Source organism: Falco biarmicus, chromosome 8 (genome assembly GCF_023638135.1).
Source record: "Falco biarmicus isolate bFalBia1 chromosome 8, bFalBia1.pri, whole genome shotgun sequence".
In the NCBI taxonomy this organism is placed as follows: domain Eukaryota; kingdom Metazoa; phylum Chordata; class Aves; order Falconiformes; family Falconidae; genus Falco; species Falco biarmicus.
Window position 1 is genome coordinate 56502967 of NC_079295.1, and position 22037 is coordinate 56525003.

Genomic DNA, 22037 nt, shown 5'->3' on the forward strand with positions numbered 1-22037 from the left:
TGTGATCTGACCTGAGCCCTTTCTTTGGGTTTCATTGAGCAATGCACCAATAGAGTCAACGTAGGCAAACAGCTGCCACCCTCACCATGAAAATAGAAGGTGCTTCGGTGGTCCTTGCTCTGGCATTTTTCTGCTTCTTCTCAGGTTAGTAACTTCTGATGTTCTCCATGTCGAAATCTGGGACTGACAGAGGATACAGCCTGGGATCTCCCGTAAAGATGGTGAAACAGACTATTAGAGAGCCCTTGTTCTTTAAAAAGCCTAGTGGCATAACCAGACAATAATTTTTTTTTTTACTGTACTACTCGTATTTGTTTGATACAGCACGTTCTTGGTAATGGCCTTTTTTCTTGCATGTGAAAATGGTGAAGTTCTACAGATAGGTGAAAGTTCTATTTTTAGTAGAGCTAACTGTTTAAGAACAAATGGAATAACCACAATCCCTGTCGTTTAAGTGGAGGAATACAAATTTCTAATCAGACTAAATTTTTGTATAAAAAGCTTGACTTTGAACAAAAGTGTAATATAGTTTTTGGTGAATTCAGAAAAATAAGAATTTCTTGTCACCACTTGCTGAGGAATGCATTTCCTATGGCTGCAGCAGAGAGACTTCAGCAGGAGTGTAGGCCTGATGCAATGGGCTTTCACTTTACTGCCTATTTCTATTGAAAAAGAGCTAATGGAGGATTTCTTGATGGTTCCCTGTGATGCTAGTATTGATGCAAGAGAAAAGGATGAAACTTACTATACCAGCTCTAAGTGGCTTAGTAGAAACAAACTCCTATCAGCTACCCGCCTGCTGACTCATTATTAATTTGGTAATTTATGTGCAGTACCACAAATGGAATGGAATGGGCCTTGAAAAGGAATTTGTAGTTTTGGACAAACAGTGATATGGCCTAGCTCTGGTATCCCAGTTGTAAGTGAAGATGAAGGAAAGCCAAAAATATTTGCGTAAGGTTTGATGCAACTACTAAGACAGTTGGGTAAAATAATGGAGAAACAGTTAATGAACCATCCGTGGAGCTTGGGTTTTAAGCCTGTGAAAAGTAACACAGTAAAGGAGGGCACAAAGATGTAAAAAATAGATGTGCTTTTGCATTTGAATAACAAAAAGTGCAGTGTTCCAGAAAATCTCTAATGCCCGGTCCTTTCTATCAGTGTACAATAGCGCATTGGAGTAGCTTTTATCTAGAGGTATTTGGGTGGATTAGGAAATGGCATCAAGTATTTTGATTAAATGCTTTTGATTTAAAATTTCCCTTCAAAGATTTTGTATGGTTTCATTGTTGATTTTTCTGTCACAGACGTTGCCAGCCAAGCATCGATTAAGGCGAGTCCAACCTTTTCTATTCTGTTTCTCCTTTTGTTGTGCCAACTGCACTGCTTAATGCATGCTCTGAGCAAAGTCGTTTAGATGGACTATACTTGGCTATCATAATGCCTTTTCAGCGGTGGAATAAGCAGTTAATTTCTCCATGTTTAAAGACAATACTTTTGTAATACAGCGACGGCTCTAGCTGACAGTGCATGTTTGGTGCACCGTGCTGAGCACATATCTGAACAGCTCTGGGCTGGAAATCTCATGAGCTGAAGTCAGAAATGGCATGAATTATATTTCTAATGATATTTCAGGATTGTGCTTCTGATCCAGCAGAAACCCCTGCTTCTGATAATTCCCGAGTTCGATAATGAAAAGAATTAAAGCGAGTCCTTTGTGTCTCAGAAAATTATTTGATTCAATGACTGAGAAACCAGCTCACGTTTTAATCAAACACGCTTGTCTCTCCTTAGTAAAAACCCATTTGGAAAACATAGTAGCCAAAATTAAATGGTTCATTGATTCTCCCAAGTCTGCGTTTCAGCCACCCAGCTGAAGGGGCAGCTGGTTGCAGCAGCATTACACAGTATTACTGCGCTGCTTCCTCAGAGGGTTGTTCTTTTTTGGACTTCTGTCTTGCACCTGAATCGCTCTTCAGTCACTCTTGTCGATTCATTATGCTTGCATCCCACTGGCACTTCTGTGGCTGTATTTTCTGCTCTTGACTAACTTTATGACATGGAGTCCTCCCCTGCAGCGGGTAGCAATTTGCAGCTGTATGCAAATTAAATATGTATTCCTTTTCCTGTGAATAATGGCCCTCGCAACGGGTTTTGAACTTTCTCGTTATCTTTTCTGCCTCGGGAGCTGTGAGCGGGACTCTGGGTGCAGCCTGCACCACGCGTGGTGTGTGGCAAGGGATGGGGATGAGGGGGGTGGTAGCTCCAGGCCTGGTGTGAACAAATTTGTTATTGAGAGCTCGTAGCCCACCCAAAAATGCTTAAATGTGAATTAACTATTCTCAGGATCTCAATGACCTCTGAGGGAGCTTCCCATGACTGTTCTCCTCTGCTTTTCAGAATGAGTGCATGAAAATTTGGTCACTTCTGCGCAGCGGGAAGTTCTCCTGTCCCACCAACAAGGAGCCGGTCAGCAGCCCAGATGGCAAAGCAGACCTCAACAAGTGCCTGATGTGCCAAAGGCTGCTGTGAGTACTGGCCACGTGCTGGCCCCAGTGGCCATCCTGCCAGCCTGCAGCATGTTGCATCTTCCTGTAGTGATGAGGGGGGCTCTGGTGTACAAGCATAGTCCTGGGACACACAGACCAGCTGGCAGCTCTTCAGGAAACCTATGAACTCAGTAGCTCTCTCCAGCTCACCACTTGTGGGAGAGAAACCACAGGGTGTGAGGAGCAAATCCAGGGTGAAAACATGCATGGATTTAGTTTCTTGTTTTTGTAGATGGTGTTTAATAAGATGGAAACACCTGGATGTTAGGCAGAGAGAAAGGATAGCAAAATGCCCCAATGCGGAGGTCTGGTCCCTCTGATGTCCCACTGAGCTGGAGCCCCAGTGCTGGTCCGTCCCGCTGCCTTGCGCAACGGGGAGGTGGGGTTGGCAGGACTGGCCTTTAATCACTAGCTATTTTGGTTTTACATCCGACGATTGCACGCTGCTCCGTCACTCATGCCTCCCTTTCTTGCAGGGAGAGAGACTCAAAAAACAAAGGGAGTGGTGGAGAGGTGATCAGGAACGTGAACTCCTTGGGAGAGGTGAGGTGAAACGTTGCTACTGAAGCCAGCTTTATTGGTGCACCAGGAGCAGCATGATGCGGTGGCACTGCATCTTCTGCCTCTGACACCCATTTGCCGAGTGTGTCTCCTTGTTGGTGGCGTGGGAATCTGGCTTGGTTGATGGGGAACGGTCCTGCCGTGGGAGCAGGACACGTGTGCTCTGCCTCGGGAGGAGGATCGAAAGGAGTGTGAGGCTTTGTGCCATCCACGAGCACAAAAGAAACCAGCACTCCTCCTCCTCACAGCTCCTCCCAGGCAATCTAGTCCCTGTCCGGCAATTACCGATACGGCGTATATGGTCTGTGCCTGACCCAGAGTATAGGTTGCGGAGGATACCTGACTGTTTATAAGGCACCCTTGGCATCTGACAAATAATTAATAGCAATGATGGTGCATGTGAGCGCTGACTAGGGCAGGGTGTGGGAGCAGGCTGGCTCTAATTGTCCCTTGTTTATCTCGTTGATGCACCTGGCTAGTTCTTTTTACCCATAGCTGTTTTTCTAGATAGCAAGTCTTTATGGGGAGGGAGTTGTTTTTTTGAGCTTTGGGTTTTTATCCTAGATAGGAGTGAATTGGCTTCCATCAGATAGTGTCGGTTGCATTGATTTTTTTTTTTCCCCTCTTTTTCTAGTTAAGCAGGGTAGCTTTCTAGGTCTTGTGTGTCTGGGTAATTTAAAGGTTTTGTAAAGTATATCTGTGCTAAAGGAGATCTTCTTTAAACACCTGACTTGCCAATGTGTGGTCCTGAAGGCAGAAGGACAGTTTCACAGTGTCAGGAAGAGACCTACATTGAATTTCTTTATTCAGCCATATATTTTCTGTCTGGCTTTTGGCAAGTAATTTTCTAGCTTGACTTCCCTATCGGGGGGGGGGGGGGGAGAATGTATTACAAATCACATGACAGATAACCTTAGAAGTGCTGCATAAAAGAACCTAAAGACTTCATATGTAGCACGTGTTTATTATGCTGCAAACCTGCTTGTGTGCCCTGAAAGTTATAGTGAAAGTTATAGGAAAGCTGTTCAGAGGAGTGTAAAGACCAGGCTGAAGGCTTAAGCAGGTCTTGCTACAAAAGACTTTTGTGAAATAGAGTGCTTTGGTTCAATTAATGTGTTAACATTGTGTTAAGTGGAAGGTAAAAATGCCCACCTCTTATGCTAGCATACCTGGAAATGTGAGGTGTGCAAGGATTTCTATTTTTTTTATGCCTCCAGCTTCATCTTTTTACTGTGTATGGATTTTCAAATTCTTGGTAGTGTGCTCTCTCACAAGAGATGGGAAAATGAATTATTTCCTCATTCAAAATTCACTAAGAAATTATAGCTTTTATACTTAGAGCAGAGACTAGATCCTTCGGGCAGGCTGTTGCATGTCTTATCAAATAGAAATAAGGCTACCCTGGATGCAAAAGAGAAATCTGCTCATCTAAACATATCGATTTATTTGGTTTATGTTGCATGCTATAGTTTAAGAGAATGTATCAGGCAGACTGTGGTTTTCCACTGAGTTACGCCTCAAGGAAACAAAATAGGGTTTGAAATGTAATTAATTGGGTGAATAGTTCTTTGTGGATTTGTGGGACGTGTGTCTCTCAGCATATCTATGTCAACCATGCTTTTGGCATTTCCATAGGATGAGTGCCGTGAGTTTCGGGATTTGTTCAAGAAAGGGAAACTTTCCTGCACAAGAGAAAATGACCCTGTCCGGGATTCCTCTGGGAAGCAGCACAGCAATAAGTGCATCATGTGTGCAGAGAAGTTGTGAGTACATCAAAAAACACCTTTTCTGTTGAGAAAGTGGCTGCTGGAGTGACCTGGCTGCCGATGCCAGCGGACGGGATTGCTCACCCCTCTTGCAGCCGATGGCGGGGGGAAAACCTCTCGCTCCCTGGAGCACCGTGGTATTCACTTTCTCATCTTGCTTCTCTTCCAGCAAAAGGGAGAATGAGCGGAAGTTATCTAAGAACAGACAAGGAAAAGATAAGGTGAGATTAAAGTATTAGGCCGGTCAATATAAAACTTTATTGGATTTTCACCTGAGATAGAGAAAGGGCAACATTATTCTACTCAGTTGCTCTGTCTCCATTGATTTAATTTTGAGATCCACTTCCCTTTCCCTCATTATTTCTTCATGCTCTTGAATCCCCCAAGTGAACAACTGTGTGCCTGAACGTTATGGTCTGTCCCACTGACCTGTGGACCTAGGGACAGGCAAATCTCATCCTAATAAGAAACTGGGTGTGCTCTGCTGTCCTGAAACCTGGTGGAGAGATCAGGGCTGCTGTGGGTGCTAATTAGATGAAAAAGAAAAATCCGGGTTAAAAGCTTTAAATCTGAACTCTGCAAAGCTCAAGAGATTATTGTGTTCTGTGAGGAGAGCTCAGCTCTGTGCTATCTCCATGGGCCAGCGGCTCAGTTTTAGTTTTTGTTGGGAACCTTGTTCTCACAGAGCTGCCATTCGCCACCTTCGCCCTGCCACCCTGCAGCCACCATGTCCCTGTGCACTGATGCTTTGCTGGCAGAAGCAGCTCTGTAAGTGGAGAGAAAAAGCACTTTCCAACATTTACCTTTTAATTTCTGCTATGGTAGGGGCTGCTGCGGTCCCCTTAAGCCTCAGTCTTGGGGATAATCCTGTTTCACTGTTTTTCCAAACAACTTTGGCAGAAAAAAATGGAAGCATAAGTGAAACTTGCTGATGGCAAAGCTGGGAGGCACTATCAGCAGAGGAGGATCAGCACATCACTCAGGACTAATTGGATAGCGCTGAGGCCTGGAGTAATAGAAACAAGATAAAATGTAATAACAGTGCAAGATCACACAGTCAGTGATTAACAAGGATTCCTGCTTGTCAGTTAGAAGTGACAAAGGACAAGAAAGCCCTGCATTTACTAGCGGGTCAGGGATACGACAGGCCATGAAAAGACAAATGCAAGTTTTAGATGTACTCAGTGAGGTTTTTGCAGCAGAGGTCGGGAAGTTAACAGAGCTCCAGAAATGCTAGTTCAAAGGGAGACTGTTTGAGAGAGGCTATTAGGGAAAAGCAGATCTGTCTTGGAGGTGGATGACCAGGGTGCTGAGCTGGGCTGGTCCCAGGGAACAAGGCACAGAGGGGCTGGGAGAGCTTGCTGGGGGACAAAAACATTGCCTGAACTGCACAGAGGTGTGAGCATGCACTGGTGATGGGGTGAAGCAGTGAGGCTTTCGGGGAGTCCCTCTGAAGCGGGGTGTGACACTTATTTCTGATGGGAGCAACGCAATGTGGTTGTTTGTCACAGCAGGTGCAGGCTCATCCTGTGCCAGACCATATATCTCCTACCGGTGGCTAGTTTGGCTCTAGGGAAACGGGGCTTCATTCTCTGAGTGTTTTGCTAGTATTAGTCCAGTAGGAAAGCTGAGGTGCCCTGGATGGGATGCAGGACATGATGCTAGGGAAATTCTCCCCTAGCAGAGAGGATGGGGTGATGGAAACTTCTGAACAAACCAAAGGATGAGATCAATGACCTGCTAAGGACCTTAATGCAAGCTAGCAAAAACTTCCCTATTGTGAAATGGGCAGAAAATTGCAAATGTTACCCTGTATTTTTTACAAATAGGTTTTAAGTGGGATACAGTTACTTATCCTCTCTACTTGCTGTTTGGAATCGGCTATTGCAGTGTCTGAATTAGTTGAAATTAGGGGGATTGAATGTTTACATCCATGTTACATAACAGAGGCAAATTAACGTGGTTTCTGTACAGCAATTTTGAACAGGGAACAAATTAATCATTCACTCTGCAAACAACCTTCCGCTGCTCGTGGACCATTAAGTATGTTTGTATTGTGCTTTTATGTTTTAACTGCTGCTTCTTGATTGACGTGTGCCAAACTGTGGTTGGTTTGGGGGATGCTGCTTGTTTTGTAAATTAAATTATTATCTGAGCTACAATCTGGGAAAAGGCTGTAGCTCTGTATTAAGGAAGTGGGAGGGACTTCATTACTGTATCAGTCACATCATTGGCATGCTTTGGATAGCCCAACAAGGAGAATAATAATTAGCTGGACTATGCTAGAAAACTCCCAGCATGTGCTATGCAGGCAGAAGGACCCATAATTTTTGTGACTCACTCCTCTGTTTATATACGAAGTGGCTGGAACTGCACGCCCTCTTCTCTCGCCCACACCCAGGCTCTCCTGTGATGCATTTGTGATGGTTTAATATGATCCTGTCAGGAAACTCCAAGTTTCTAAGAATCAGATCAACAAGGTGAGGAGGACAGGGTGCCCTAACTGTTGCTTTCCTTCCACAGGACGACTGCAGTGAGTATCGCTCCCAGTTTGAAGCTGGTGGCCGACTGTCCTGCACGAGGGAGAATGACCCTGTCCGGGATTCCTCTGGCAAGCAGCACACCAACAAATGTCTCATGTGCGCTGAGAAGTTGTAAGTACAGCTTCCTTTGAGCAACAACAGCAAAGAGGGAAATCTCCAGCTGCAAAACTGCAGCTTCTGCCTATGAAGCTGCTCTGGGCGTTGCCTGGGAGAGTCCTGAATCCCAGTGGCCCTCCAAGAGATGCTCTGGCAGTAGGGCTCCAGCCATTGCCCCTCTTCCCACTTCCCTTTCAACGCAAAGGGCCCAGGGGCAGGTGAGAAGCAGCGTGGAGTAGAGGAGGAGAAGCAAGGCTGATAGAGAGCAACCCCCTTCCTGGGGGACTGTCGGGCGCTGGCAGCTCCTGAGGAGTTTCCCACACGTGTACTTTGCCTTCCAGATGCTCTCTCTCTACTCCCATAGAGCATATGCAGAAGCAGCCCTGATATGAAAGCAGCCACCTGGATCCAGGATGTAGCGTACAGTGGGAATGGTGAGGAGAAGGGAGAAGGCTTAGGGGTGGGAATTAGGAACAGGACCACCAGGAACAGGGACTGTGGATGGGGAGGTGGTGCCTAACGACACGACGCTGGCTTACAGGGCAGCCCTGGGTACTGGCAGCACTCGCATTGCCATAGCACTTCGTTTTCCTCCTCTCCCTTTCTTCCAGCAAAAAAGAAGCCCAAAGAGGAGGTCAGTCTGGTGGAACTGCCCAGCGCAACAAACCGCTTGCTTCAAAGGGTACAAATCAGGTGAGATGGAGCTCAGAGTGTGCCCTGAGCTCAGAGAAAGGGGGCTGGTGACAGTCTGTGGGATCCTGATGGCCAGGTACTGTTTGTGGTCAGCCTGGGGTGACCATGGTGCTTGGGATGCTGAAGCCAGTTAATAATGGGGGGGGGAAGCAGATTGTATTGCAAAACCTCTCTCATTTGTGGGATGGACCTGTGTGTGAGCGTACAAAGTGGGCACGTTTGAACCTGACAGAACATCTCCTTTCATTTTCCTGGTGGTGTGATGCTATATGAGAGATAAGGGGCAGGTTCAGACTCCCCACAGTCCTGTAAGCCCTCAGATGATAACATTTGGTGGGTATTAAAACCAATGAGCGGGTATGGAGCAAGCATCAAACCTGCTTCCCTAAGAACAGCCCTGTAATTCTCTGGGTCTGGGAGAAGAGGGGAGGACAGGAGCTGATTTAGATTGCTGCTGCTTTGGTTGTATAAAAGTTGTTTCTATGTTTGGTTGTTGAATGTGATCCTGCCCCTTTTGCAGAAGAACTGCGGTGGTTCAGGGTCACAGCAGGGTGTGAATGAGAGACGTCCCTTCTCTTCGAGCAGAGGGTGAGTTCAGCAGCACCTGGGGTGGCACTGTCCCCCGACCGCCCCACCAGCCCTGGCACTGGTTTATGACCCTTCCACCAATGTTTTTTCCTAGAGGTGGTTAGGAGGTTAGTCAGAGCAGGAATGGTTCAGTTGCACACAAGTGACACTGGGATGGAGAATTGAATGTTGTGGTGTTTGGTGCTCAGTGCAGCACTTCTCCCCACTGGCTAAGCTGGTGATGGGGAAGAGACACATGGAGCGGGGCACGTTGCTCATGCAACGCTTGCTCCTTTTTGGTCTCGACTTTGCTGTGTACAAAGCAGCAGCAATTGCTGTGCTCAAAATCCCTCTCAGGATACCTTTGCCCAGCAAATCCTGCCTCCTGGCAAGGCACAAGTGTCTGCCTGGCCCTGGCTTATCCTCACCTGCTGGCTTGGAGGCAGTATCTGGTGCACCATGTGTTTTTTGGGTGCAGGTTAGACACTCCTGTTTGTTTTATAGCTGCTGGACCTGAGCAGGACTCAGCTGCTGCTTTTTCAGAGCCTTTGCTGGGAAGCTGTGAGACTTCTTGCTTTTGGCTGGTTCAGTCCTTTTATCTCCCTATCTACTATGTGATGCCAACAGGCACAGGTGCAGAGCCCTGGGGTGGTGATGCATTTGAGCTGAGCACAGGGCAAGGTTTGTCCCACTGTCACCTGTCCCCCCATTAACAGGTGACTGGGGGGCTTCCTGCCTGTTCCTGTCCTGGTGGGTGGGTGGATGCTGTAGTGCAAGCAGCTCCCTGAGAGCTGTGGGGGTCTGCAAGGAGGGTGGGCTCACACTAAGCTCCCCCTGTTTTGGAGGGGTGGTGTGATGAGCTGCCTCTCTGCTTTCTCTCCCTGCCAGCCCACAAGGAAATGTGGCTCAGAGTGGTCGGAACTGCAACCCAGCACCTGGCCGTAAGACACAGAGCAAAGACACAGACTCCTACCAGCTGGTAAGCCCACCTCCTGCATCTCAGATGGCAGCTGCATGGGCAGGAATGGGGACTTCTCCTGCGGGATGCTCTTCTGCTGGTGTTGAGCCCCCACCAGCTCCGTGTGTTTCTGTGGGGATGGAGGGACCATACTACAAACTGCCTCAGCTTTTTCTGAAGCCTTTAGCACTGGCTACTTTTGGAAAAGGGATGTTTGAGTTAAAAGTCCTGGTAGGTTGTTCAGGTACAGCAATTTTGATGCATTCCAGAGGAAGCATTAGGCACAATAGCGCCAGTCTGCTTCAGGGCTTAGTGGTATTTCCTGGTAGCACCGGAGGAGGAGTGGATGCTGGTGAGCTTGACTGATGAGAGGTGGTTCAGAGAAAATCTGCTCCTCTCCTCTTTCCAGGACCACCTGTGAGTTTTGTCACAGGCAATTCCTCAGAGCCAAAGGAGCGGTGGCACTGACTGTTGGGACCTGTGATGTGGGACTTCCAGTGGGGTGGCTGCCTGCCCTGGGCAGCAGTGCAGGCACATGGGTCGTGCTGCAGGCAGCAATGTCTGGTGCGTAGGAAGGCATCTAGCAGAGAATTGCAAAAGTCAGCATTGTCTGCTTTCATGTCATCGGTAATTACCTAGATGAGGGAGGAAGCAGCATATTAATAAAATTAGCAAGTGATGTTTAACCAGCAGGTGCTACCACAGCACCCCAATGTCACTGTACCCCCTGTGCCACCTGGCATGAGACCTTCCTTCCCTGTGGTGCTTCCTGCCCTGTAGTGCTGTTGATAAACCATCGTTCTGTGTAAAATGCTGCATCTCCAGGTGGGACAGGAGGCAGAATGTCATCTCCAGCCCAGCTGCAGCTCTCCTCAGGTTACACCGTTTGCAGTTGTTACAACATGTTTTGTAGCACCTGGAGAAGGGGATGGGAGCCCCTTAGTCACTCCTTTGTCTCCATCATTTTTTAAACACCGGGAGCTGAGGTGGGTGGCCAGGCTGAGGAAGGGGCTGTGTGTGCCAGGGAACAAACTGTGGTATCTCTGACCTCTGCTGTTTGAAATTTGCTATGGCTCTGCAAACAGCCGCCCTGGTGTGCTTGTAGGGTGGGGACCTAAGTGCAAAAGGTTTTTCGGGGTGCCCAGAGGTCACTCCGTGTGCTGTGAGCTTGTCCTGGCTGTATCATATGTGGTTTGTTAGGAAAGCTGTGTCTACACGTTCCCGTTCTCATGTTTGAGAGGAAACAAGGCACCCTTAATGAGTTATATATGTTTGTGTCTCTTAACTTAGCGGGTGTCAGAAGCTGTGCTGTGTGTTGCACAGCCCTCAGGCAGTGGGGGTCTGCGGGGAAACTGCTTTTTCCTTAACTTTGGTCAACGGGCTTCATCTTCATTCTCCAAGATAAAATGGAATCGAAGCCCTGATAAGGAGGACTAGGGATCGATAGCAGAAGTTTTCATCCTCTTGTGGATCATCCTTGGTGAGAGAAATACACCTGCCCTGGACCAAGGTGGATCAGATGAGTGGGTCTGCGCCTGGCAGTGGGGCAGGGAAGGATCTGTCCCCAAAGCTTGGCTGGCCAGTCCAACAAGAGACACTACCTCTTTACAAGCCCAGCCTTGCTGGAGGTGTGGTGGACGTGCTGCAGGGCAGAGGGGCCCCCATGACAAGGCTTCGTTTGTAAGCCCATGTAAGTCATGTCAAGGAGGGTCTTGCAAGTGAAATAGCACCAAATGTAACTTCTTTCTCTCTTCAGCTGGACTGTGATCGAATTCTGCACGGGGTAAAGGGTGGAAGGATTTTCTGCAGTGAATCCTCACAACCAGTCTGTGGCACTGATGGGAAAACGTACAAAAATGAATGTGACTTGTGTTCAGCTGCCATGTGAGTAGGCGGAGAGATTTCAGTAATACAGGGTCACCCACCATTCCTGAGTGTCTTTTGCAGCACAGTGTTTGTTTTGATATATCATGACTCACTATCAAGTATGTCCTTGGTGCCTTGCTGTTAAGCAAACATAGATCAAAATTCCTGAGATTAATCTGATGACAGCTAATTAAGATACACAAGTTTCTAGAGTCCCCTATTCCCTTTCTGCCCAATCATAAGATTGTTTGGGGAGTAATAAATGCCATCATATTGGAAGTAGTATCAAAGTATTAAGGAATTCACAGAGGACTGTCATGCTGATGGCAGAGTGCTTTAGCACTGCAAGCGAATAATAAGCAGTGTCTTGTCCTCCTTTTTGCAGGAGAGCTTCAAACTACATCACGGTAAACTACCGAGGTGAATGCCGAAAGCCTGCCCCTGAAGTGGTAAGCAGCACGGCACGGCTGGGCTGGGGAAACATCAGTCTTTTTCCCTTCCCTTTGTGAAACTCCCCTGTCAGCACCATCTCGGTTCGGGGGTCCTGATCCAGGCAGCTGCAACGGAGAGTGAAAAATGAATAGATGGCCATCAGTCACGAGCTGCCCTGCTGTGCTCGTCGGCAGCAGCTGGGGGTCAGCACCTGGACCCTGCAGGCAGGTTAACTAACAGGTTAATTGAACGAACAGGTGAATGGAACTAATGAGTTAAAGCCAGGCTCTGCAGGTGCTTTTCAGCCGGGAGGCACGGTGTGCTCTGGTCCTGTTAGGGTCCTCTTGGGGGGTCCTTCAGGCTAGGAGGGCTCGGTTGTACTGCAGGCTAGGAGGGAAGAGGGCTATTGGAGCCCCCGTCTCCTCTGTTTTGTTTGCTGGTTTTTTTCCTTTTTCCCCTGAAATGGGGTGTCGCTGAGAGGTGGAGAAAACATCCACCTGAAGTGCCTCTTGGCTGCGTGTAGCATCTCATTTCTCACTCCAAGTGCATGCTGGAGAGCCAGCCTGGCCCCAGCAGCTGCAGCAGGATCATTAGAGCCCCAGGAGTGGGATGCTTGTGGTCCAGGTGTTTAAATAAATGTTCGGGCTTGGATTTAATATATAACTTGGGCATGGTCTCCATGTTTTACCTAGGCTGTATGGTAGGAGTGTGACACATCTGGGAAAACCTCTGGCTTTCCTCCTGAGACTTTGGTGAGGCCAGGAAGACCAGAACTGCATAAACGGCTCATTTCCTAAAGAATATCCAGGGAGATGGCTCGGAAATGAAAAATATTCACCAGCTGGCATACTTTTGGCAAAGGTCTTGAGCCTTGACATCTTGTGTGATCCCACGTAGCAGATGGGTTAAACATTTCTCAGTTGTGGTTTGTCTTTCCAGCAGTGGAAGCTCAGCAGTCTCCAGCACTTTGGTTTGCTGCCAGGGTCTCCCAGTTTGGGTCTCTTGAGTGCATGGGATGCCCTGTAGCACTCAGGGAGGGCTGTCTTCTATATTGGTGTGAAGTCTTGAGGAACTGAATATTCATCCCCAGGGAAACAGTGAGATTTGCTCCTGCTCCAAACCTGGAGAGAATCAAAATATTGAACCAGCTAAAGAGAAGGTCTGTAAAGTTTCAGGTGGGAGCTTTGGCTTCTGAATGTGGATTTGCTATCAGTGTATTTGTAGGCAATTAAGAGCTTTTCTGTGGGACAGCTGTCATGTCATGCCTTCCTGTGTTCAGTGCCAGGTTGCCAGCAGATGTCCAAAACACTAAAAAATAAACATCCCAGCTCCTTTTCCTGTCTTCTGTAAAGCAGCAGAGTGCTCTCAACTTTGCTTGAAGTTAAAGAAACCGTAGTGCAGAAAGAACTAATTTTGCCTGTGATTATACTGGAGGCTTTCACATCACAACAGTGATGGAGCCACTGTTGGCTTGTATATTCTGGGAGCACAGGGAAACCAGGCACTACAAAATCCTGTGGTGACTCTGCTCATGCTGCCCAAGGCAGATGAGATTGGGTATACCATGGAAAGTGAGACACAGAGAGGATTCCCACAAAACTGTTCCCAGTCTGGAATTCCTTACTTTTTTTTGTGTTTTACCAAGCTGCTACAGCTCTCCAGCCTTTGCAATTAGAGGAGTATGCCATTTACTGAAAGTCAGACAGCTTGTAGCTATGTTAAGTATTCCAAGGAGAGTTGCATGCAATTAAAAGGGAAAGCGATAAGCTTTTTCCTTAGGGCAAAAAAAAGCTAAACATAAACCCCCACGCACAATGATTTATTCTTTATTTATGTATATTATGTCACCAGAAGAATCAGACTGGAAATTTATGGAAGCTTATGAACAATGTACAGAGCAATGTTATTTTCAGTACTGAAGTTCATGGTCATTTGTGGTCTAATGAATTCTTCTTTTTGCTGAAGATTCAGACACTCAGTATATGCTACTGAAATGCAGAGGAGACCAGCTCTAGCAGTGCTTTTGGCATCAGAAATGGTTTTGGACATTTGCACTGTGCGGAATGAAAATGCAAAGGCCTCTCTTTAAGCTTTGGAGGAAGATAAAAAATTGTTGCCCCAAAATGTAATATTTTCTTGAGTTGTATTTTGAGATTATCCAGGGAGAGTGCTGGGTTGCCTGACAAAATGTGTGTCCAAGCTGCCTCATGCTTTTGCAGCCCAATGTCTGCAGCCAATCCTCCCTGCCAAGCTCCTACTGCATTTCTAGGTGTTTCTGGCAACTCTCCCTGCCTGGTGACCAGATTGCCATCAGGGAAGGGTGTTTGTAGGAAGGGATAGGAGCTGTATGGTTTGAGAGAGATAGGACACTAAAGGGTGTATCTGTGGACTACTCTGGTGGGAAAACCTTGCTGCAGAGAGAGTCTGTCCACAGCATTTTGGCTCACCACCTTACCTAGGAGATCTGTGCTGTGAGCAACTTGCTTTGATCCTGTTGTGCTTTACTGAAGATAAATACAGGTCTGGCTCCTGGTTATCTTTTTCAGTAAGCTAGCTGGCCGGTAGGTCCTGCAATGCTGTCATATGGATGAATTGATTGTGGGTCTCTCCAGCACATTTCACTTTTAATGCTGCATATCTTGCAGTTCCTTTACTTGTTCAAAGGTTTGTCCACAGATCATCTGTGTGGTAGTCACCGGTCTGCTCACGTTAATGCATAGGTCAGGGGAGAACGGGAATATCCAGTTTCTTTCTTTTTCTTGCTTTTTTTTTTAAATCTGTTTCTTAACAAACAGACAACTCCCAGGTTTGCAATAGGCAAGTCCTGTTTTTTTTTTTTTTACAATGCTCTTTATTTTGTCATGCTTCTTCTTAAGGTGGTGGATGGACGAAAAAGAACAAAAAGCAGGACCTTTCCCAGTTAGGTAGTAGGTGTGGAAATCACCTAGCTTCAGGCTAAAATTAGTCTTTCTTAGGCTGGCAGTGACCTAACCTGCCTGCCCTGGTGCCAGGCTTCTCTGCAGTTCTTTCTTGTGGCCGTGGAGCTGGCCCGAGGGGCTGTCAGCCAGTGTCACACAGCAGTGGTCATGCTTGGAGATGGACTAATTTTTTGCTCTTTCCTTCTAGAAGTAATGGAGTTCAGACTGCCAGCAAACACCAGGGATCAGCTGTGACCAAAGGTACAGAGAGAGGGGCAGTGATTTACCCCCTTGGCCAGCCTGTCCCCTGGACGTTGCCTTGCACAAGGGTTGGAGTGTCCAGCCTTGCCTGGACATGCTGCAGGGCTGGGGCAATGGGCTCTGCATCGTGCTTTTCCCTCTCACTGCAGCCAGGGGATGGTGGGGCTGAGCCTGCGGGAATGGGCAAACATTCTAGTGCCTGTGGTGGCGGGCTCTGCCCTTTCCTTTTCCCCTAGCTCTGTTTTTTCAGCCAAGCTGTCCCCGTGGAGTGGGGAGGATGCTAGCAGACCAGTGTGCTGCCTGTCCCCCACGGCAGGGGTGGCCCCGAGCCCCTACAGAGCATGTGAACATCCCAGCTTTGAGGTTTCCTCACAGCCCTTTCATGTCCCTTTGCTTTCTGGGAATATAGTAATGAACTGTCTTCCCTCCCCCCCCCCCCCCCCCCCAGTTTCCCTAGGGCAAGTAAAGGAAGAGTTGATGTTGAGCATCAGGGGAGCTGCTGAGTCCCCAGCACTGCCAGAGCTGCCTTCATCCCCTTCTGCAGCGAACGGGCCCGTCCTTGCTCAGGTGGAGGGCGAAGGGCTGTGGGCACCCGGTTGGGTGTCTTCCCAGGTCTGGCCCATGCCTACCATTGCGGTTTCTGCCGCCTCGCTGTGTCTTAATGTGCTTTACAATAAAGATAACTCAGCAGCTTCATGTCACTTTTCTTCACTGAGCCTCGCAGGAAGGACCCATGAGTCCCCACTCTGGCTTTGCAGTGCCTGCCCTTCAGGCAGTAAGCAAGCACAGATGCCCCTGGGGTGCACCAGCTGCTGTAAATACCGGGCAAAGTTGTTGAACCCAGGGTGGAAAAGCATATCTGGGGTTTTGTGAGGAGGGACCGGGGTCAGGTTCTTCCTGACTCTTTGTGAGGTCTTGGGTCCATCGCTTCACCACTCATTCAGCCCTTTTCTCTTGCCTGTAAAATGGACATTAAAAGATGCTTACCTACCTCAGAGGGTTGTTCTGAGATTTGATTGGTATACATTTGGAAACCCACAGAGGAAAACTGGTTTTAAAGCACCCCACATACTGGGCTGGTAGTTTGGCTGTTGCAGTAAGTGCCCTCTTCCAGGCTCTGCAGCTGAGGCACTGGGAAATCCAGACCACTTCATTTTGAGCAGCTGTGGGAGGCAGATACCACCTAACATCACCGATCAAGGTGTGTGTGGAGCCCTGCCAAGCCAGAAAGATCTCTGGGATCTGGAGATGTGGATTTGGCCAGCAGTATTTCTGTCTCTGAGAGGGCAGAAGTGCTGATGGCATCCTTGGGGCAGAACTGGCCAAGCAGGAAGCTCAGCCATCTTTGGTGGCCCATGGACCTTTGCCATGTGCTTCTGGGTCACCCTTCTGCCTTGGCCTGAACTTCCTTCCCTGCACAAGGGTTCAGCCAGTGCCCATCTTGGGAGCCACCTTCTGAAGGGAGGGTTACTTTTTTTGGGGGTCCTGGTGCTGGGGGAGATGGAGAAGCGAGCACTGGCACAGGTTGCCCAGCAAGGTTGTGGAGTCTCCATCCTTGGAGATACTCAAAAGCCACCTGGCCACCATCCTGGGCAGCCAGCACTAGGTGGCCCTGCTTTGAGCAGGGGGTTGGACCAGATGACCACCAGCGGTCCCTGCCAACCTCAGCCCTTCTGTGACTGTGTGTGTTGAATGGCTTGAGCTATTTAAGGAAAAGTGATGATGTTTTGTGATTGCACTGATTTACAGACAGTTCTGATCCATCCATAGAATGAAACCATTTTCAGATGAAGCCAGGTCTTTAAGCCAAGGGCTCCCCTGGCTCGTTGCAGGCAATGTGTCTGAGAACAGGGTGGGATTTGCAAAGCAGGAGCCTGTGATGGTGTGTTAACAGAAACCTGCTGGCAGGTTGCACGCACTTTCTGTACTTTCTTTTATAGCTGTTACTTAAAGCAAATATGTTCTTTATTTGTATAAACATTATTGCAGGACATTTCCAGAAGACCTTGAGTGAACATACACAATGTTTGAGTCCATTTTAGCTGTGACCTGATCTGTAAACACTTTCTGTTGCAGATAAGGCTGAAGTGACTTTCAGATTTTGGCAGGATTTTACCTAATACCAATTAATTTCACTTGCATCAAAGAAATAGATTTTTTTTTTTCCAATTAAGTTATCAAATCCTTTTCTTCTGCTGTAGTTAATGAGAATTGATTTTAAACTCTCAAAATGCTTACGCATTTTATTTCTGCTGATAATAACAAAATCCAATTTTATTATCAGCTAACTGACATGAGTAGTTAAAATTTTGTATGCTGATTTTTAACGTGAACAAATAGTATGATTTAGAAATAAATTATGACTGCCTATTTCTAGGTGGAAAATCCCCCCACCAAGTACAGTCATGCAGGGTGAAAGTTGCCAGTTTGGTCCTGGTTAGCTGTTTTGGGGGATGCAAAGTCTGTCTGCCTTTGAGCTGTGATGAAACAAGTAAATTCTTGAATGTTATTTATGCAGCCTGAGAGTGATGAATATCACACAGTAAAAATGTTCTCTGATGATGTCTTCTCACTGATTCTAGCCAAAATCATGTGCAAGGGCATCTACATGAGTTCAGAAAAGTAGTGCACAATTTGTGACTTTAAATAAATTCTTGCAAATGAAAATCAGTGTACTTGAAAGCTATTATGTTTTGTAGTGATTTCAAGTATTTAAGTTTTGAAATAATCACCCATAAAACCTGCATTAACAGTGCTCCAAGAGCAATGAACTGATGAAGACAGTGCCCCAGTAGCCTCTTCTGTCAGTATTTGAACACCACCTGAATTTCTCCTGCTGCCAGCAGAAACTATCACCCACAAAAATCACAGCTGGCAATAAGGGATCGTTAATCAGATTCCAAACCTGTCTGCCAAGAAGGTGCAGGACAGTGACTTGCTAAAACCTCCTGGGCTGTGGTGAACAGCCCTGCCAGAGGCAGCGATGCTGACTCCCTTCTGTGCTCAGCACCGTGCCCGGTCAGTCCTTTCTTGCTTTCAACCCCCTTTTGCAGATCGCTCCAAGGGGTCGCCAATGGTGTCTGTCCTGAGCAGCGCTGCGTGCGCTGGAACTCTGCCTGAGTGATGCCAGGTGTTATTTCTGCAAGGCTGCTGGGGAGAAGGAAACAAAGGCTCAAGAGGTTTGGGGGATTTATTGCCCTTTCTGTTACGTTTGCTCTTGGTTACCCTTTGTGGTGCCCTCTAACACAGTAATGAGGCCAAAACAGTCCTCTACAAAACTGGAAAGGTACCAGCACTCTAGGGATTCTTCAGTTTGCTGTAAATTACGCTTTATAAAGGGTGTCTCTTGCCAATATCCACAGACCCCATGTGGTTCACAGCAGTTTCTGAGGTTTTACAGAGCTGGTGTGATGAATTGACAGCTTCGGTCTCCAGGTCTTGCAACACAGTTGGGTTTTGAGTTACACTGCTCTCTGCAGGAAACTTGAGTCTCTTGCCTTTTTTTTTAATTATTATTATTTTTCATAAAAGGTTTCAGGTACTTATGCAATTCTTCAGGGCATGCAGATGCTGCTGTTGGTGTATAGTGAGGACTATTGACTCTGGCAGATGCCTCAGCAGACCTTGAACTCTCCGTGGTGTTTCTCACTCCCCTACAGTCTGTCCTTGTGGAGCCTGGTAGCTCTGCCCACCACCTCTCTGCTGCTCTCGCAGCCACCACGGAGGGAGACCCCATGCATGGCAGCATGGTGTGCTGCAGCCAGGGGACCTCTTGCAGTCTGCCACAGTAGACGGTGCTAGAAATCCTGCAGTTTAGGGGCATCTGCTTCTCCAAGGACTGAGTCAGTCATGACATGGAGAGCCTGATGCCATTTGTGCAGTGAAGCCCCTCTGGATCTGCTTCAACGCTCTCTTTTCTGGCTTCCCCTACATCCCTGTGATTCTTAGTCCCACCAAGCAACAGCTGCATGTGGGTACCTAGGGATTTCAGCATGATTTGCTTTGATTATCACAACTTCTACTCCACGGCCCATCTGCTTTTATCCTGGGGACGGGTGAATGGGCCTCTCTCTTTCCTCTTTTTAGGGCTCCTGTTTGGCATCTGTTCGCACATCTGTCTTTTCCTGCAAGGGTCTTGCTACCACAGGGACCTCTTGTCCAGGCCATTTCCTTGGGATCTCCCTGCTCCAGTCTGCTGCAGGAGTCCTCCTGCTGCCCAGCCTGCCCACCAGGACTGCAACATGAGAATTTTCAATGTTTTCCCCTGCATAAAGGTATGAGCAACTCCACTCGAATTGTTTACTGAAAATAGTAAGATGTTAATGCAACTACTTGCAAATTAAAAATCCAGTTCCTTGATGCTGAAGCTCCCAAGAGAAACAGTTTAGCGTTAGGTGTAGTAACAACTGCACACTTGGTTTGAGGATAGGAAGCGTGGACAATTTCTGCATATATTTCTGAAAAAATGGGTGAGTTGGCTTTACTGCCTGCTGGCCTCCAAGTGTTTGCTTCCTTTCTTGGCCCATGTCAGTGACATTCTGCAGAAATGGTGACAGACAATTCACATCTGGGACTAGAGGTAACCTGGAGAGGCAGCAGAAGAAAAGAGCAGAGTGCTCGTGTCCAGGGCTGCTCGGCCAGGTGGGCTTTGCAAACCCTCCCTCTCCTGGCATGCCTCACAAAGGGAAAATAAACAGGTAGATGTCAACACAATGTGGCTGCAAGTGGTGGTTGCACAAACACAAGGGTGTAAACACACAAGAACAACCAAAGGTCTCCTCCTGCAGCTCCATGTCTACCCTGGGTGGGATGTGCTGCACCTTCGGCTGTGGTCCTGAAAGGCTCTGTCCTGATGGACAAACAGCTGGTGGAAAAAACTTTACTGAATCACTTTCTGTGAAGCAGGTGGCTCGCTGGTAGGGTCACAGCATGGATCTTCCTTGTGCACAGGACAGGAGCCCAAAGCTGAGCACTGTGTGCCTTGGCTGACGTGGGGGACAGCAGACATGTGCTATAGCTGTGGTGTTGTCTTCCAGATCCCAGTTCCTTCTCTAGATCCTTGACAGGTGTTTGCTGTTCTTTCCCTTTAATCTGTCTCCTATTGCAAGCTAGTCCCCAAATGCAGAATTGAGAATTGGTTTGATCCTGACAGAACATGCTGAGTCAACCTATTTTAACTGTAAATTTGGTTTGCAAATAATATCTCCTTTCTGATGAGATTCAGGTGTCATCTCTGTGGACATTGGCAGGAATTTCCTTGACCATGACAGCTTTTACAGAGGCTGGCAATTAAGTTGTCAAGATAAATTTTCCTCTGCCAGGAAGCATTAACTGATGCTAGTCTTGGCTGGAATGAGCCCTGAGAGGTGGATATTGTAATCAAGATGAACGAGGTCCTTGTCGCTGAGGCCTGCACTGACCTAAAGGTTTGGAGTCCTTGACATTTGGTAGAACTGGGATAAAAGACAGGGCAGGAGACATTGGGGCTGAATATCAGGGAGCAAGGATGAAAACAAGATATATGACTAGAGATCTGTCTAATGTCATTAGAGATTAATGCAGCTGGAAATGCTTGGGGAGACTTCAGCTTTGCAGATGCAAACTGCAAACTACTAATATTAGCAGAGCTCCTGGGTATGAGAGCAAAGAGAATTTTCCATTAGGTAATCCCCCAAATCATGTTGTTTTGGATTTGCTTTTCAAGTGAGAAAGATGTTGGAGATGTCCTTCTCTTAGAAAATAAAACTCAGATGATTCAACACGAGCTTGCTCTGTTTAAATTATGTCAAAAATAGATCTGCAAGTAAGGATTTTGATTACCAAGTACAGAATTTGAAAGATGAAATGTTAGTGAGAAATTTGGAGAACTTAGGATCCCAATTGGGAAGACTGGCATTGAGAGCAATCCAAAGAATTGCCAGAAGTTTCCTTAAACGATGGGCAAAATAAGTGCTCAGGACCAATCTAAGCTCTGTTGCCTTAATAATGGGCAAACCTTCAGGAGAAATTTGAAGAAAACTAAAGATATCAAGTATAAAGGGGTAACACACAGAGTGAATTTTCAGGAAGAAAACCATGTGTGGGCAAATATCAATCTTCGCCAAGTTGGCTGACTTCCTAGTTAAAGGAAGTACAGTACATCTAGTCTATGCAGGCATCACAAGGGTTGGCCTGATGCCATATGGGATGGTGTCACTTGGGCTTGGCGAGGTGGGTCAGGAACTGGCCATGAAGGGTGTTGTAGCAGATGAACACTGGGTACCATGGGAGTTAACAGTGAACAGCCAAAAAGATGGATTTTAGGACTAAACAATATTTTTGCTCTTTCCTGTAGTACAGAAAAAGTTGACAAGTGGATCAGTGCACTGCTGAGATTTTTTAAAATGGGAGAAGAGCAGAATTTCTCCCGCAGAGCACAGGGTGACCTTCTGGGCTGAAATTACCTGGGCTCAAACTGGGATGAAATACAGCAGTGAAGAGTACAAAATCATGCTCTGAGGTTAAATAACGAGGGGTTTGGCTATCGGCTGGCAGCTCAGATGAAAAGTGTAGAGGAGGAGAAAGACCTAATTACAGCGACCCAGTCGCAGGGTAGATGTGAGCCTGTGACGCGCCACAGCCGTGAGAGGGGCAGCCCAGGGTTGGGGCAGATCCACCCAGGAGGAGAGGGGTCCTGGCATGCTCCGCACTTCCCTCCAGCCACACAAAAAGGCCCCTTCCTGGCATACACACCCGTGTCAATCATTACCTAGAAATCTAGAGCTGGGTAAATTTATTTTTGGCTTTGACTGTTGATGACAGGCTTGGAACGTTACCTAATAAGGTGG

At 47.3% G+C, this 22037-nt stretch overlaps 1 protein-coding gene across 1 annotated transcript; it reads left to right on the forward strand.

Moving 5' to 3' along the window:
• The first annotated feature begins 2338 nt into the window (after positions 1 to 2338).
• On the forward strand, positions 2339 to 21977 carry LOC130154094 (serine protease inhibitor Kazal-type 5-like). The gene is made up of 12 exons (XM_056349838.1): positions 2339 to 2528; positions 3026 to 3092; positions 4746 to 4873; positions 5046 to 5097; positions 7400 to 7530; positions 8127 to 8208; positions 8729 to 8796; positions 9664 to 9754; positions 11490 to 11617; positions 11985 to 12048; positions 15158 to 15210; positions 19297 to 21977. The coding sequence occupies exons 1-11, from the start codon at positions 2410 to 2412 to the stop codon at positions 15161 to 15163; spliced, it is 936 nt and encodes a 311-aa protein (XP_056205813.1). The 5' UTR covers positions 2339 to 2409; the 3' UTR covers positions 15164 to 15210; positions 19297 to 21977.
• Positions 21978 to 22037: the final 60 nt, after the last annotated feature.